At 42.8% G+C, this 16,541-nt stretch overlaps 1 protein-coding gene across 1 annotated transcript; it reads right to left on the bottom strand.

Moving 5' to 3' along the window:
- Positions 1–627: 627 nt before the first annotated feature.
- On the bottom strand, positions 628–16,393 carry vimr2 (vimentin-related 2; the record flags this gene model as incomplete). Its single annotated transcript, XM_083891647.1, has 10 exons — positions 628–670; positions 3,414–3,538; positions 3,629–3,739; positions 7,824–7,949; positions 10,067–10,198; positions 12,561–12,656; positions 14,773–14,892; positions 14,969–15,127; positions 15,272–15,416; positions 16,278–16,393. 10 exons carry the CDS (start codon positions 16,391–16,393, stop codon positions 628–630), a joined length of 1,173 nt encoding a protein of 390 aa, XP_083747773.1.
- Positions 16,394–16,541: the final 148 nt, after the last annotated feature.

Genomic DNA, 16,541 nt, shown 5'->3' on the forward strand with positions numbered 1-16,541 from the left:
TACTCACTACGGTGTGTGTGTGTGTGTGTGTGTGTGTGTGTGTGTGTGTGTGTGTGTGTGTGTGTGTGTGTGTGTGTGTGTGTGTGTGTGTGTGTGTGTGTGTGTGTGTGTGTGTGTGTGTGTGTGTGTGTGTGTGTGTGTGTGAGGGAGAGAAACTTGTTCGACAAAGCGAGAACAAAACATTTATGAATCATATCAGCGAGCTGGCAAAGAGATAAAACCCACTTAAGGAAATGTCACTGCCAGACACTGAAAGGATGCACTCTCATCCCGTCCTCCCTCCCTCCCTCTCTCCCTCCCTCTCTCCCTCCCTCCCTCCCTCCATCCCTCCCTCGCAGCGTCAGACAGTTCCATCTTTCTCAGAGACTCTGGGTCATCCGTCAGCGACCTGTTATCAACGGCGCGGCTCAGACCTCCAGACGGCATTAATCTGTCATGATAAGTTTACATCTGCTCATATTGCTGCGTCGGTTACCTTAAGCTTCATCCTAGCGCCGATTTGTGTCTGTTTCGCTAATCCGTGTGTGTGAGTGTGTGCGGAGGGGGTTAGGCAGGGAGGGAGGAGGGGGGGGGGGGGTTAGCATCCAGCCAAACTCCAGTCACCCAGTCTGACTCTTCGTCCTCATCTCACAGGTCACACAGCCTCCACTCCTCTTCCTCCACCAGACTCCTGGAGCAGAGAAGCACACAAACACAGGTACAGGTGGACAGTGGGTACAAAGTTCACTCATTAGCCAACTTCATGTGCAATTTAACGTCATTTTCAGGACCAAATATGTGTAAGACAAAGAAACGCGTCACATAAAACCCCAAAAGAACAAAAAAAGCTTCAACTATTATCCTGCATTTCGACTGAAAAGGTACATTCCTCATTGATTGTTACAATACTTTATAATACGACTGATGATCGATTGATCGTTTCAGCTCTAATCAGTTCAGTCGTGTCGGATCATTAACCTCAAACAAAGACATTGACGTGAGACTTTTGTGTTTGGCGCTATTAGTGAGAAAAAAAAACTTTGAAACTCAATTATAAAGTCAATGTTAATGATGCATGTGTTTGTTTAAAAAGCCCCCAGGATATCCCATAAAACAAAACCACTCACTCTACATACATCTGCAAACAACGCATCAAAATGTGAAAATAAAGGTCATTTAAGTGACGCCGAGTAAGATGTGGTCGTACGTGTATTTCATCAATTGCAGATCTGCTGGGATTTTCACACAAAAACCATATCTGGCGTCGACAGAGATACCTTGGCGATGTCACAGGTCAGAGGTCACAGGTCAGAGGTCAAAGGAGAATGGCCAGACTGGTTTGAAATGATAGAGAGGCAACAGTAACCGCACGACAGTTACTTAAAATAACCTCTCGTATGTTAGAGGACACATCTCTGAGCAGACGAGCAGCTGAAGACCACACACACACACACACACACACACACACACACAGGGTGACACAGTTGTCCTGTGTACCTAATAAAGTGGCCGGTGAGTGTATGAATAAATAAATAAAATGCAGTTTCAAATGTGTTTACTGACATATCACCACTTTGTCCTGTTTACAAAAAAACGGTGTTTTTCATCACCACCTGGTTCCTGAGGGAAATAATGTGTTTGAGATGTTGGTGTTTGGTGCTGGGCAGGTAGAACACAGTGGGGGGCGGGGGGGGATGTGTAGGGGGTTGAAGCAAAAATCTAAAAACATCTGCCTGCTGCATCTGGAAACACTAGTGATGAAGGTGGTGGGAGTGAACCAGTGGTGAGAGGGCAGAAAATAAACAAAAGTGGGAGCTGAAAGACGATACCAAGGTCATTCTCCTGCACCGTTACGTCCTGATTACATCTTCTTTCAGCCGCTGATAATCGTACACTTAACTAAAAGAGAACGTTGTCTTCAGCTTGTTTGCTGCGTCATGCAGCAGCGGCGGCGGCGGCGCGAGCTAACCCATTGAGTGAATAACAGTGTAAAAATGGTTCACATTAGCAGTGAGTAAAGGAGCGAGCATCTGCCTCCGAGATGCTTTCACAAAACCGTGAGCCGCGCAGTAAACGTAGCCGGGGGGTGATTAAGGTCTGTTGTGCAGACAGTAGTTTGCTCCGGTGCAGACAGGATAAACAATCGCCGCCATTTTCATTTTTTATTCATGGATTTAATCACGCATGACAAAACTCCAAGTGAATACAGAGTGGGGGGGGGGGGAGAAAGTTGGCATGGACCGTGTGTCTTTTCCTATGCTTTTACTGTCTGTTGGGTAAATGACTGAGAGTTTGACGGAGGTGATTTCTTCTTCTTTCTTTTTTTTGTCCGGGGTGCTGACATTAACAGACTGGCGTGGAGAAGAGCTGGCAGAAGCCCAGCACACGGCGCTGACAGTGTGAGGTCCTCTTTACCCATTCTAATGAGCTATTGTGAGGCCTCTGCAGCAGCAGGGGCCCCCGCCCTCCCTCCCCTCCCCTCCCACCTCTCCCCGGGCCGACACATGCACTCGGATGGGCAGCGGACGGCTGAAAGAGGAAGTCCATGGCAGCGGGCTGAGACGGCTGAAGTACGTCATTCCACATACCGGGATGACAGATGGTTAAACAGCCTCAATGAGCAGAGGGAAACGCTACGAAGCTTCTTCAAGGTCTCGTACAGGAAGCTGCTTCTGAATCAGACGCTGCTTCCTGTTGCCGCGTTTGGCCCCTGATGTCAGGCCTTTGTCCTGCACAGGCACCTTATTATAGACATTCAAGTGACACTAAATGAGCTGCTGGAATACGGACAAAAGGATCTTGAGGAAATACTTTTTGTATTATTTCACTTTTCGCAGGTGAAGGACGGATGGCGGCGACGACGAATGAATAAATCATCTTTTTCCGCACACTTCCACGTGCGAGCGCTTTTAGGGATGAGCTCATAAGTGACGGATTTCGAGAGTAAACAAAGCATCACGCTGATTTAAAGTCCAATCAAATCAAACCCGGGGATGATTGTGTGCTTTGCCCCCAGACAGCTCACTCACCTTGACGGGTTCACATGAGGTGTGTTAGCCCCGTTATCGAGCACCACAGGGGATTTCTGGTTTCATTTAGTCTCCTACTGCAAAGACGGGGATCTATAGCGTGTCACGGATTTTAATTGCAATCAGAAACTACAACATCTTTAACGGACAAAAAAACAAACTAATCAGTGAAGTCACGGGGTTCAATCCCCGGCTTAATCTCATCTCATACATGTCTCTGGAGTTACTGTGTTGTGCTGCATGAGACATGAGCTACGCAATAAAACGACGCTTATTTACGACAGCTCTTCATTGTAAAATTATGGTCCATTACTGCATTTTTTATGTCTTTGAATTAAAATGCAATCAAGGCCATAAAATAAATCCCAGAAGGTTCCATTTGTTGCACGATGATGTCTAACTAACCTGTAGGCAACGATCTCCATGTCTCTGGCCATCTTCTCGCTGAGCAGCTCCTGGTAGTCCTCACAGTGCTCCTTCATCTGCGCCTCAAAGTCGACCTCCTGGTGCCGCATTTCATCTATAGTGAACTGGACGTGCACGCACGAACACAGGGAGATTAGTCCAAACCCACTGGGCCCATCGCAGATGTTCTGTATGATTACAGAAACATCTCATACCTTTAACTCCATAATCTCATCCATGTATGCAGCCTTCTTCATCTCAACCTCATCTTCCAGCTCTTCATTACACTGCTCAAGCTCAGCGAGCTCCTTTTGTAGCTCTGAAATCTGCGTAAAAAAACAAAGAGACATTAAGTCATTAAGGATATACTAGTAAACTAGATGTATTTGATATGATAGAAATGATGCTGAAATGACAATGGCGTCATTTTCAGTTGAAGAACAAAAGCTATAGACGGTGGAGATTCAGGGTCTTGTTGAGAGCACTAGAAGAGCATAAACTGGGACGCTACTATTTTAAAATATCTGGTCCTTGAACCATATTTCTGCAACAAATGGTAGTCAACTGACTTACAAATAAGACTATAATGACATATTAGACAGAAAGGCAACTTTTCAAACAAGGACACATTTAGAAGTGGTCACATGGAAGTCAAAAAAGTGAAATTTTAAAGCAGGAATTCAAATTGGACAAACAGTCAGAGTTACGGCTGTGTGTAGATGCAGGGGCGCAGTTTGTCAACAGGCAACTACTTGGGGACCCCGAGCTGATAGGGGGCCCCCGACACTCGAAGCCTGAGGGCTGTTTTTACTGAAATGTGCAGTGACCAGCCGCCTCCCCGTCCCCCTTAAAAAACAATGGACGATTTGCAATGACATCTCAGTAGGAAACCTCCCTAAAGGGGCCCCACCTCACGTTAACCTGTGTGAAGTTATCGTTCTGCAAGTTGGAAAATGAAGAGGATTATTTACAGTGTAATGCATATCTTTTTTACATAGTGTATTTATGGTTTTTCAGTTACTTACAGTATTTTATTGTTCTATATATTCATATCGTTTCATAATGTGGGTTCTTTACAGTGTAATGTATTTTTTTCACATACTTTTTAATTACAAGGTTTTTCCATGTTATTTCATTTATTTAGAAAAAAAAAATTTGAATTTTCAATTCGTTGATTATTTATAACATAATGGTGATGAACACTGGTTGGAAGGGCCCCTGAGAATTTTTGCTTAGGGCCCCTACAGACTCTAGAATCGCCTCTGTGTAGATATTAAGGAGGAGAACTTTGTGATCAAGTTTTAACAGGGAGACACTGAGGGACAGGGATGATGTGTAATGATTAGGACAGTTGAGTTTATTGTGAAATTTGAAATTTGTGCAGAAACGACTGATATTACACGGTAGAGAGTACGCAGACTGAGTAATAATGTTGTGATATGCCAATATATATGCAATATCCAATAAATATGCCAATTGAACTGATTAACACAAATAAAACAAGTTCTTTTTACTTCCACCCTAAACTAGGTATCTCTGCATGTGTCTGAGGTTGCGGGCCGTCCTGCTGTGAGTAATTACAGCAATCTCACAAGTTCAACAGTTAGATGTCACAGCCAGATGGTGATGACCCAGACGGTCCTGCTCGTCTTTCAGCGAGAGCAGCCATTTACAACTCTCAGGCTATAACCTCGATCAAGTCACTTACTACTACTACGACGACGACGTCCTCTCTGCCATGATAAGTGAGGGCCTGGCCATGTTTGTGTGAAGAGGAGTGGTGTGTGGTGTTCAGTCCCATAAGTGTTCCTGTTCCATTATATACATTTCTGTGTCGGGGTTTTCGATTCGACAGCAATCTGTTTGTTTGGCCGTGTTTGTGTCTCAGCGAGAAACCAGACCCCCGAGGCATCCATCACAGGCCGAGAGAGGAAACAGAGCAGATCGAGCCGTGCTGTCTGTCCATCCGTCAGGCTGGAGGTCTGAGCAGAACTGGGGGCTTGTGTTGGTTAGACAGAGAAGTGGAGTGGATGGTGTTGGGAGAGAGTTCTGCTGTGGTTTCAGAGGCTCCCTGTTTATTTAAAGAGCTGGAGGTAGAGCCACAGCCAACCCACCATGTTTGTTACAGATGTGGTTAGGTGTCAGCTGTGGTCGCACCACTGATGGATGCTAAAGAGGTGAATGTAGTTTCTGTTGACTGGAGCCACTTTGGTGATTTTAAAGGCGCCATATGCAAGAATGTGGCCAAAAACGGTTACTACACTCAAATTCAAAACACCGAGGTCTTTTAGGTGTCGTTTTTCTCCTCGCCGTTGTGGCTTAGACGTACTGTAACTGGCAACCATGTGGTTGCTCGGCAGCGGAGACTCTACTGACTGCAATGATTGGTAGACGGCGGTAGGTGTCGCCACAAATGACACCAAAACATGATTTCAAAACATAAACAAGATTTGCAGTCTGCAAAATATTTTTTTAATGTGAATATTTTGGCTGTACTGTTGTTGGTGGTGAGTTCAGTTTGTTATATGAACATTATTCCTGAGTCTCTGTGACATATTAGGAGGATTTTACGATCAGTTGCTTTAGATTTATTACATAATGCACCTTTAAGTCTGATGTTAAAATCACAGTTGCTTTGACGATGTTCGTCTGCTCACTGGACGACAGATATCAAATGAAGGTTTATTTCCTCTCATCCATTTGCAGAGGAAGTCTCCAGTCAGTGTGTGTGTGTGTGTGTGTGTGTGTGACATTTCAGCATGTTTATGATGCTGCAGCCACTCTGAAAGTCTGTACTTAATAACCGAGGACAGCGAGTGCAATAAATCCCGTCTGAGCTGAAGTCGAGCCCGTCTCATCTGCTGCTGAAAGTGTCCACAGAGTAAACACTCTGGTCAGCAGGATCTCCCACACTGTTGCTCAGCTGTCACTCAGCTGCTCTCCACTCACTCGGGTCGACTGTGGGAAACCGCTCATTCGCGGCATTTTGTCTGATTTAGGAGCTGATGGCCGAATCACGGCCGGTTGCCGACTCCGAGACTCCCTCTTTACTTTGTCAGTGAAGATGTGAGAATTGTATAATGGGACCATAATCAGTCGGTAGCAAGAGAGGGATTAAAAAGACGTATAAACACTTCCAAACAAAAATGTTAAAGAAGGAGCAGAAGAAATATTGTCTTAATTCAGTCCAGTGTTTTTAAGGACTAGGGTTTAACAATATATAATAATAACAACAATTTGGCATTTGGTAAAATACACTAATTACATTAAATACGCTTTAATACAGCGAACTATGTGATACATGATTGAACATTGAAGGTGCCATATGTAAGAATGTGGTCAAAAACAGTTACTACATTCAAATTCAAAATACAGAGGTCTTTTAGGTTTTCGTTTTCTGACGTAACTGGCAACCCGTGGTTGCTCGGCAGCCGAGACTCTACTGACTGCAATGATTGGTAGATGGTGGTAGGTGGCGCCACATGCCAAAACATGATTTCAAAACATAAACATGATTTGGCTTTACTGTTGTTGTTGGTGAGTTCAGTATGTTATATAATTATTATTCCTCAGTCTCTGTGACATATTAGGAGGATTGCTTTAGATTTATTACATAATGCACCTTTAAATATGAAGCAACTGCGAGCAGCAAGCTAACTTTGCTTAGCATAAATAAAAAATGGGAAAACATGTACAACTGACAGCAGTTTTAAAGACGTACAGTATATAAAGCAATAATTTGACATTGCATAAAAAAACACTTATTTGCGCTTACGCAAAGAACAATACATTTAAACTACTGCTAGCAGGAAGCTAGCTTAGCTTGCCATAAAAACTGGCTACTGAATAAAACAACTACCAGTTTAACTTCATGGAAAATGATCGCAACTATTCATTTTTATATCATGTTTTGTCATGACATTAAAACCAACATGTTTGATATATTGACAATATTTAGGGATTATTCTGGGCAGATGCTGGTAATTTGAGTTCCCTGTGGCAAAAATCTGATTCACTGTGTGCTGATTCTTCTAAATAATGGCAAATAAAACCAAATGAGCGACATCTAATGGTGAGACTGCAGAGTGCAACAAGCACACGTACTGTGGTGGCCTTCACACTCCAGAAAGGACGTAAACACTCTTTCACAACTGTCCCTACCTATGCATCAGGAAATGCACAAAATGGCAGCCTACATAACTCAAGATCCGTGTATAGAGCAAATAAAACGGTCTTATTCTAAGGCTATGAAAACTATTTTAAAGCGATTTTGCACGTAAACGGGTAGTATATTCAATTTCTGCCATTAATCCCTCCGACATATTACATACCGTGCCTTTAAATGTAGACTTTATGCATTCATTTGAGCAAAACAAACCTTTAATAATGAATTAAAACTAAAACACTCACCAGCATCTTCAACTCATTAATGTCCATTGGCAACGCTTTGACCTTTGAACTGCTGACTTTTCCCACCGCCAGGTCTTTCCCATCGTCAGCGCGGACGGCAGCTGAAGAGGCAGCACCGCACTCGTACTGTAAACACAGGACAGAGGACGTCTGTATGTATACAAAACTTTCACTTTCACCCTGGAAAAGACCACGAGGACGGAGCTCAACTTTGGGCAGTTAAATGCAATTTGACAGAGGGGGGGGGGGGGGGGGGGCAAAGAGCAATCAGAGGCTCTTGTACAGACGGAAGGTTAAACCTCTCCTCGTGTACAACCACATTTCTGATTAGATGGAACAAGTGCGGCCCGTGAATGAGCAACATGAGGGCGCACAGGTGTCTGGGAGTCGGCCAGCAATCACCATTACTGTTCAAAAACCTAATGGCAATCATTGCAACACTGAGACAATTGCGTCTCATAATGGAGGCCAGGCACAGACGACAAGGACGGTGTCCAGCTGGCGAGAGAAGAGACAGAGAGGGAGAGGGAGAGAGGGAGTAAACAGACGAAGACAAAAAAAAACACATGTATGCATCTCGACAGACACACAAATATATAAATATGCTGGATACACTCTTTAGTGCTGCATGCAAATGAAGGACATCGGTGAACACCAAGGCTGAACCACGACCTCTATATTTGAAAGAATTAGCAAATGGCAAAAGGCTGCAGTCGAATTATACAATTTTTGATTGTTTTGTTTTACGCTATTTTTAATGCAATACACAAATTCTGCAAACACCAGTTTGTTTTTATTCTAATATAATATAGATATATATTTTCTTTTCTTTTATAAACACTACCGTTCAAAAGTTTGGGGTCACTTAGAAATGTCCTTATTTCTGAAGGAAAAGCAATTTTTTTTCAATGAATATAACATTAAATGACTCATAAATACGCTCTAAACATATAGCAAACGTCTGGTTTTTAATGGAATATGTACAGATACAGTGTTCTAATGGTACATTGCGTTTGCTAATCGCGTTAGAAGGCTAGAAAACCCTTGTGCAATTATGTGAGCACAGCTGAAAACGAAAAGCAAAATGATTATTTTGAAAAAAAAATCCTTATTTCTAATCTTGTCAATGTCTTGACTGTATTTTCTATTCATTTTGCAACTCTTTTGATGAATAAAAGTGTGACTTTTGATGGAAAACACACAAAAAAATGTATAGGTGACCCCAAACTTTTGTAGAGAATGTATATATATATATATATGTATATTGTCAATCAGAACACACACACATGCACCAACACGCAATTGTCCGTGGAGCCTGGGAAGGCGGCCAGCAGTCTGATTACGGCTCTGACCTCTGAACTGGACAGGCATCTTCGCCCCCAGAGGAGGTCAGACCCACCGGAGCTATCGTCTGACCCCCAATGCAGCACCTCTGGGTGTGTAACACACACACACACATGCTCAATACACACAAAAGGCAGGACAAAGGCATTCTGTTTGGCTGCAGAACTTTAACTCCCAATTCTCAAGTTCCGTCCTTGTGTTGTGTTAAGAGCAAAAGAAAACACGCGGGAGTATCGTCGTTGCGATTGCGTGAAAGGCGAGATTTACATCTGGACTTGACCGCGGCTGCTGCAGAGGGAGGAAGAGGACGACGGTGGTGGAAATCAGAGGTCAAGTGGTCAGTGGGTGATGCCAAGTGATTTATGGACGGAGCGTATTAGGGGAGAAATATTACTCCACATAAAAAGCAGAAGTGCTTCTTAAAATAAATAGTAAATACAACAGTATTTGGAATAAAATGCACTTGAATTATTACATGGGAAAGTGCTTGTTCTGCAGAAGATTTTTCTCCGTGGGTAATATAATACCATATTATTGGTTTCTAAATACAGACACGTTCATGTGTGTGTGTGTGTGTGGAATTTTACTGTTGTAACAAATGGATGTGTAGAAAGTACTCGTATATTTCGGTCCAGTGGTGTTTAGTTCGCTCCGAAAGGGTCAGTAGATAAATCTAAGAGGTTGTTACTTGAATAATGGGAGAGTAATAAAAAAAAAAAGTGTATAAAGTACATGCACCGCAATATTTACTATACTACTGGTGTGGATGATAGTGTACGTGCAAGTGTATCTTAAATCAGAGATGGTGCAAAAAAAAAAAAAAAAAAAAAAAAAGTGTAAACCTAAATGAACACAGGTATGTTGTTGTTGTCGAGCTTGATGCTACGTGTGCGTCATACCTGCAGGCTCTCAGCCAGCTGGCAGTAATACTCCTTTACATCCAAGACTGGCGTCATGTCTGGGCTGCTGAAGCCAATCGCTGCCAGTGCTGCTGTCGTCCCTTCAGCTGGATCCACCAGACTCTCCACGTCCTACACACACACACACACACACACACAGTGGTGAAACCACATTTTAGACATTTCTGCTTAACCATTACACATTTCCCCTGCTCTTCATTTACCTGACAGATGTAAATACTTGGTAAATTCAGCTTTTTCCCCCCCCTATTATTAAACGTTTATCGAATACAGTGCATTTTAAGTGACGATCGTGACAAATCAGTAATGCGTAATCGTCACTTAAAAGCACTGCTATATTTTGAATGTAGGACTTATCATGTAGTTTGTCTACAGTTGCACTTTTTGAGAAAAACTGAGGAAAAATAACTGTTACAGAGCTCCTCTCTCTCCTCCCCCCACCTATACAATGACATGATTACCTATGTAGAATAGAATAGAATAGAATAGAATAGAATAGAATAGAATAGAATAGAACAGCCCTGCCCCTTGTGAATGTGAAGCAGGTCTTTCTTCTTTAGTTTTACCATAAAGTATATGAATTAAAAGGGTACAGTGTGTAAAATCGAGCAATGTTTATTGATGAAATTGCACGTTGCAGCTGAGATCGTGTGTGTTAGAGAGCGCCACATGAAAGAATGTGGCCAAAAACGGTTACTACGCTCAAATTCAAAATACAGAGCTCTTTTAGGTTTCATTTTCTGACGTAACTGGCAACCCGTGGTTGCTCGGCAGCTGAGACTCTACTGACTGCAATGATTGGTAGATGGCGGTAGGTGGCGCCACATGCCGAAACATGATTTCAAAACATAAACAAGATTTGCAGTTTGAATGCAAATGTCTGTACTGTTGTTGTTGGTGAGTTCAGTTTGTTATATGAACATTATTCCTGAGTCTCTGTGACATATTAGGAGGATTTTATGGCCAGTTGCTTTAGATTTATTACATAATGCACCTTTAATATTAAAACGATATTTAGTTTGTCCACTGTGGGCTGCTGTAAAAACATGGCGGTCCAAAATGGCAGCCTCTGTAGAATTTCATTTTGACAAATGAAAATGTTACACACTGGACCTTTAAGAATACAGTTCTTGCTTTGTGAATCCTTTTCTTTTACTTGTACTTTTACCAGTATTTTGTATCCTTAAGTATTGCAACCTTTTCAGTAGTGAGGCATCCGAATATTTCCTATCTTTTCCAATTCCTTTAACTTCCCTTAATTAAGAATAATATACTTGTATAAGCAAAATAGACCTGTTTTTAAACAGTATATAATGAAAAAGGTCAACACATACATTAAAAAAAAGGTTAAATTAGTAAACGTACGTATTATATACAACAAGCTCTTGGGGTATAAGAGGTAAAGTAGTACTTCCTTTACACCAGCTGGCATTTATGATGTTACGTTGATTATTAGATATGTTTTATATGCTTTCCGTTTATTTTTAACATAACTACAAAGTAAATTGTCACATAAATGCAGTGTAATAACCTTTATGGGCAATAGAAGTATAACGCAGTACCTAAAATATGTACCAAATTTAAGTGTTTCAATACCTTATATACGACTGCGAAAGCTAACACATCAGTACATATTGATGCATTTACACATACAGTACAGCGTGTACGTCCACAGCTCCTAATATTATTTTTTTTAAAGAGACCTCCCATTCATCACAGGGAAAATGAACTGTTACAGAGCTGCAGTGGCAGCCTGACATTTTCCCTCTTCTCCCTCCACCTTTATATCGACGTAGTGTCAGGGAGGGTGGAAAAAAAAAAAAGAGCGAGAGAAATGTGCAGGTGCTGATAATGCCAACAGTTAATAAAACAAAGCAAACTTCTGTTTTCATTTGATATTCAGTCACATTTTCCCTCTCTCTCTCTCCTCCAAACCCCCGACTGTAAGTTATCGAGCGCGTTCCCAGAGGGAGAATGTTAAACGTCAGGCAGCCTGGCTTTGCAGGAGAAAAATCAGTGAGTGATGGAGCTGATCCTGGTTCAGCTGCTTCTCTCTCTCTCTCTCTCTCTCTCTCTCTCTCTCTTATGCCTACAGCATGGAGATGTGATGCTGGGGCATGTCTGTCATCTCCTGGTGATGTGGAGGAAAAATGTAGACGGTGGAAGGTACAGGGCGTGCGTAAGAGTTCAGTGATGTGTGTGTGTGTGTGTGCAGAAATGTCTTTATATTCAGAATTTTGTCCAGCATGTGTCACAGTTTACTACTTTGTATATTGTGCGTTTAATTCTCCTTTCGTTTGGCTACAGCATGAAGACTGGAGTCAATCACAGCTTCTTCTCCCAGATCTGGGCACGTGTCCAACACACCTGTCTGGCCAAAGTGCTTCATTCTGAGTCATTTTAAGGCTGTAAACTGTTCTTTCTCATCACACTGCAGCTATACGTCTCCCCACCACCACCCCATCCCTCTCACCGACTGGTGCTGGGCCTCCATGTTGGCCAGCTGCTCCTCGTAGATAGCCACTCGCTCCCTCAGCGCCAAGCATTCTGCCGTCACACCGTCCACTTCCTGAGAGAGAAAATCAAGTTAACAGCGCAGAGGGCTGAAAGCAAAAAAAGGAGTTCAACTTAATTTGTGGAGGTGTCTGAGAGGAGAGCGCGCAGCAATTTTTTTTTGGGGGGGGGGGGGGAGTAAATCATACCACAGGTTGAAATAGAGTAGGGAAAAAAAAAAATCTTTGTTCACCACCCTGAGCAACCATTTAAAAAAAAAAAAAAAAAATATCATCAGCACATCCACCCTGTTTCTGAGAACAGTGAGTAGACACTGCAATGCAGAGGAAGGGGGAGGAGGAGGAGGAAGAAGATGAGACACAAAAGCCCTGTCCACCCAATGCATTCAACCATGGGGGATCTCAGCTCATCCACTCTTCTTTTTTTTTGTTTTAACAGAACCAGATTAATTGGCATTGGATGCAATTACTGTAGGTGTCTGCGTTTACTATTGAACACACGCAGGGAGGGTTTGTTGGTAAAGTTGTGGAGGAGGGTGTAGCAGTGAGTCGGTCCTCCTCCTCCTCCTCCTCCTCCTCCTCCTCCTCCTGCTGCTGGATGCTGATGATGCTGCTGGTGCCTGAGCTCAAGGATGATTCAGCTCGGGAGGAACTTTTTAAAATTAGTCTGTAAAATTTAAAAGCAGAATGAATTTTAATGCCTCTTAGCTGTAATCAAAACACTGTAGTTGCCTATTTTTAAGCATCCAGGAGAGTAAAACTAGGGATAATTTGGAGACCTAATAATGTGATTAAAATGACTTTGACTTGAGTATTTCAGAAACTGCTTCATCCCTAAGGTTTACATAGAAAATATCCACTATTTATGGAACTTTGTGCCTCATCAATGTTCAAAAATCCTCAGATTCTCAGTCCCAGTGTTGGTTTCTGCACCAATTTGCCACATTCAAAACACACCGACGCTTCCTCCTTTAAACCACACTCTTCCCTCATTCTCTTCCGCGGTGCAAATGACTTGTAAATTGTGCACAAATTACTGTTGAACCGACAGCTGGCGAATGGCAGCGAGACAATAAAGAGGGGACATTTTGTGGAGAAGTACATCACTGTCACTGCGCCGTTAGTGGAATCACAACACATCGCCGTGTGACGAGCTGTGCGGCGTTTACTCCTCTCCTCCAACATCCTCTGCCTCTGCCACTGCCTCCCCGCTGATTTCACACCGAGTTGCTGTCACTCTGCAGCTGCTTCCAATTCAGAACCAGAGAACTGAGCCAGCAGGAACATTTACAGCGCCTGAAATCACAGCTTGCACTGCATCTGTAGGGGAGAAATTAAAGCCTCCCTCACATCTGCTCTGGGCCCCGGGAGGAGATTAGCCTCTGGCATCGCAAGATTTTTGTAAAAGTTTGTGGCTTAGGTTACAGTGGGCCATCAGCCCACACTGTGTGTGACTGCTGGTGATCAAAAACCCACTGGGCAGCACTACAGAGGAGCAGCTGTGCAGGCTTTCAGCTGATTCAACAGGAGGCCGAGTGGAGGAGCGGCGGGTAAAGGCTGGACAACGCTGCCATCTAGTGTTGAAGAAGCAACATCGCAATAAAGGTGCAAGTTTGTGTAGTTTCTCAGGGTAGAAACTAAATGATATGTTTATTAACACTTAATGTGCTCTGAAAATAATATAAATAGTCAAAAATCTGTAAAACATGGGGATGCATTAGTTTTCCAAACTTTTTATATAGGGCAACTAACTTTTTAAAGATGGCATACGTGAGCCATTTCAACTATTTATGTTCCTGTCATTTCTGTGAGATTTACCATTGTTTAAATGGTACCTGAAATGTTTCCAGGTAAACCAGTCACTTCTGAGACATACTCGGTATGTTCGACAAAGGAAAATTATGCTTCTGGTTGCTTTTAATTTCAAAAACATTTAAATAAATACATCTCAAGGAATGTCTGGGAATGAATGCACTGAGACGTTTATAGTATTACTATTTCGCCACCATTACAGGGGGCAAAGTAGCAAGTGTGCTGTGTTTGTTAGAACTGAATTGGACTTGAAAGTGTGCAGAGTTTCATGGCGACTCAATGAGTTGTTTGTTTTCAACCTGGCTTCCTCAAGCCTTTTTTCATAAAGGTACCAGGTAAGGATGCTCCTGTATACATCACCTCTGCGATATCTTGCCGTTCCTGCTGGTAGAAGAACCTCTGCTGTGAGGCCTTCTCGTAGCTTTCCCTCACACACTCCAGCTCCTTCTCCAGCTCCTCAGTGTCCCGCAGAATCTCATCCTGCAGGGTGGAGAAGACAAAGTGTTGGAAGTAATTGAGGTCATGCCATCACACACACACACAGACACAGACATACCCTCTCCCTGCGCAGTCTTTCCACCACTGCGTCCAGGCTGTAGTCAGGTGGGGCCACAGAGGAGGTGACGCGGGACGAGGCCTGTCGTCTGCTCAGCTTCTCCTCCAGCTCCACAATCTGACATTCGAGTGATTCGTTCTCCTCCTCAAAGCAGCGAGCCTACAGGAGGAAAGTCAGGTGTATAAACACATTCACAGCTTCATTTACCATCAACAAAGGCATGTCACAGCAGGGAGATAGAGGGATGGGGGGGGGGGGATAAAGTGCTGAGGTGTCAGAAGCAATAGCACTGCTCATCCTCACCAGCTCGATAAGCCTGACCAGGCGGTCATTGAGGGAGGCGATAACGGTGCGGTCCTGTGTGAACCGGCTCAGACCTTCCTTGTTGAGGGTCTTGGCAGCAACGAAGTCCAGTTTGTCACAGTCGCATTCGCAAGCAGCTGCTTTCCTGAGAGAATATTGTTGGAGGAGGACACGAGAGATGATTAGTATCCACACAGTGGCTATTAGAGTACATTAACCAAGTAAAGCATCATTCTTTAAATGCTTCACATACATTTCCTGATTATCCTGATGGTTAATAACCGCGAGACTACAAGGCTCCATGATCACATTAAAGCATCTGTCATCGGCTTTCACAGGAGGATTTTAGGATTATTTTAGCCACTATTTTCTAATGGTTTTTAGGCCTCTACCAGGAAAAAGCCTGATAAAATACATTCATGAATAATGCAGACTCAAAGGACTGGGGAAAGTTAAAAATGTTCATATAAAACCAAAATAATAAATGGCTGATGATGAGATTGTTTATTGTTTCTGATCCTTATTGTGTACTTTTTTTGTGATGGATTTTTTTAATTGAGTGTTCAAAATAAAATACATATCCACATCATATAGTTTTCCCCTTTCCTTATGGTGTATGTTAATGTGTTGCATTTCCCTAAAAATAAAAATGTGATTTTTAAAACTATATCTGACACCAGGCAATTAAAAGTGTTTATTAATGTAAGTTATTACAACCGTTTCCTGCCATTTTTGATTTATAGATTTGCCACAATCTATCAATATCAAAAAATATATAGGATATTTTCACTTGTTTGAAACTATAAACTGAGTTATAAACAATTGATTATGCTGATCTTGAATGTTAAATCTCCACATACAGATAAAATGGGATCATACTCAGGTTTAAGCTAAGAGACACAAACACTGGAAACTTAATTTGTTAAGAAACATTCAGGCTACATATTCTTAAGTGTAATGACACTAGAACATGTCAAGTTTTTGCAATCCCTGGACTGACACTGACCTGAGAGGGGCCCGGTACTGACCCGCACACTGCATCTGCATCCCCATCCCTCCACTTCGACTCCAGGCATCGTCCTCAAACACCCTGCGGTAAGACGACACTCTGAGCATGGCCATGGCGTTGGACGGGTTCAAACTGGGCTACGACGACAAAACAGGCAAACAGAGACAGCGGCACCGAGGTGGGCGTTTATATAATCACAGAGAATGAGAATGTAGCGTCGAGGTGAAGGATCTCTCATCATCTACTGAGGAGACTAACAAT

This window comes from Microchirus variegatus (assembly GCF_963457635.1).
Source record: "Microchirus variegatus genome assembly, chromosome: 6".
Taxonomy (NCBI): domain Eukaryota; kingdom Metazoa; phylum Chordata; class Actinopteri; order Pleuronectiformes; family Soleidae; genus Microchirus; species Microchirus variegatus.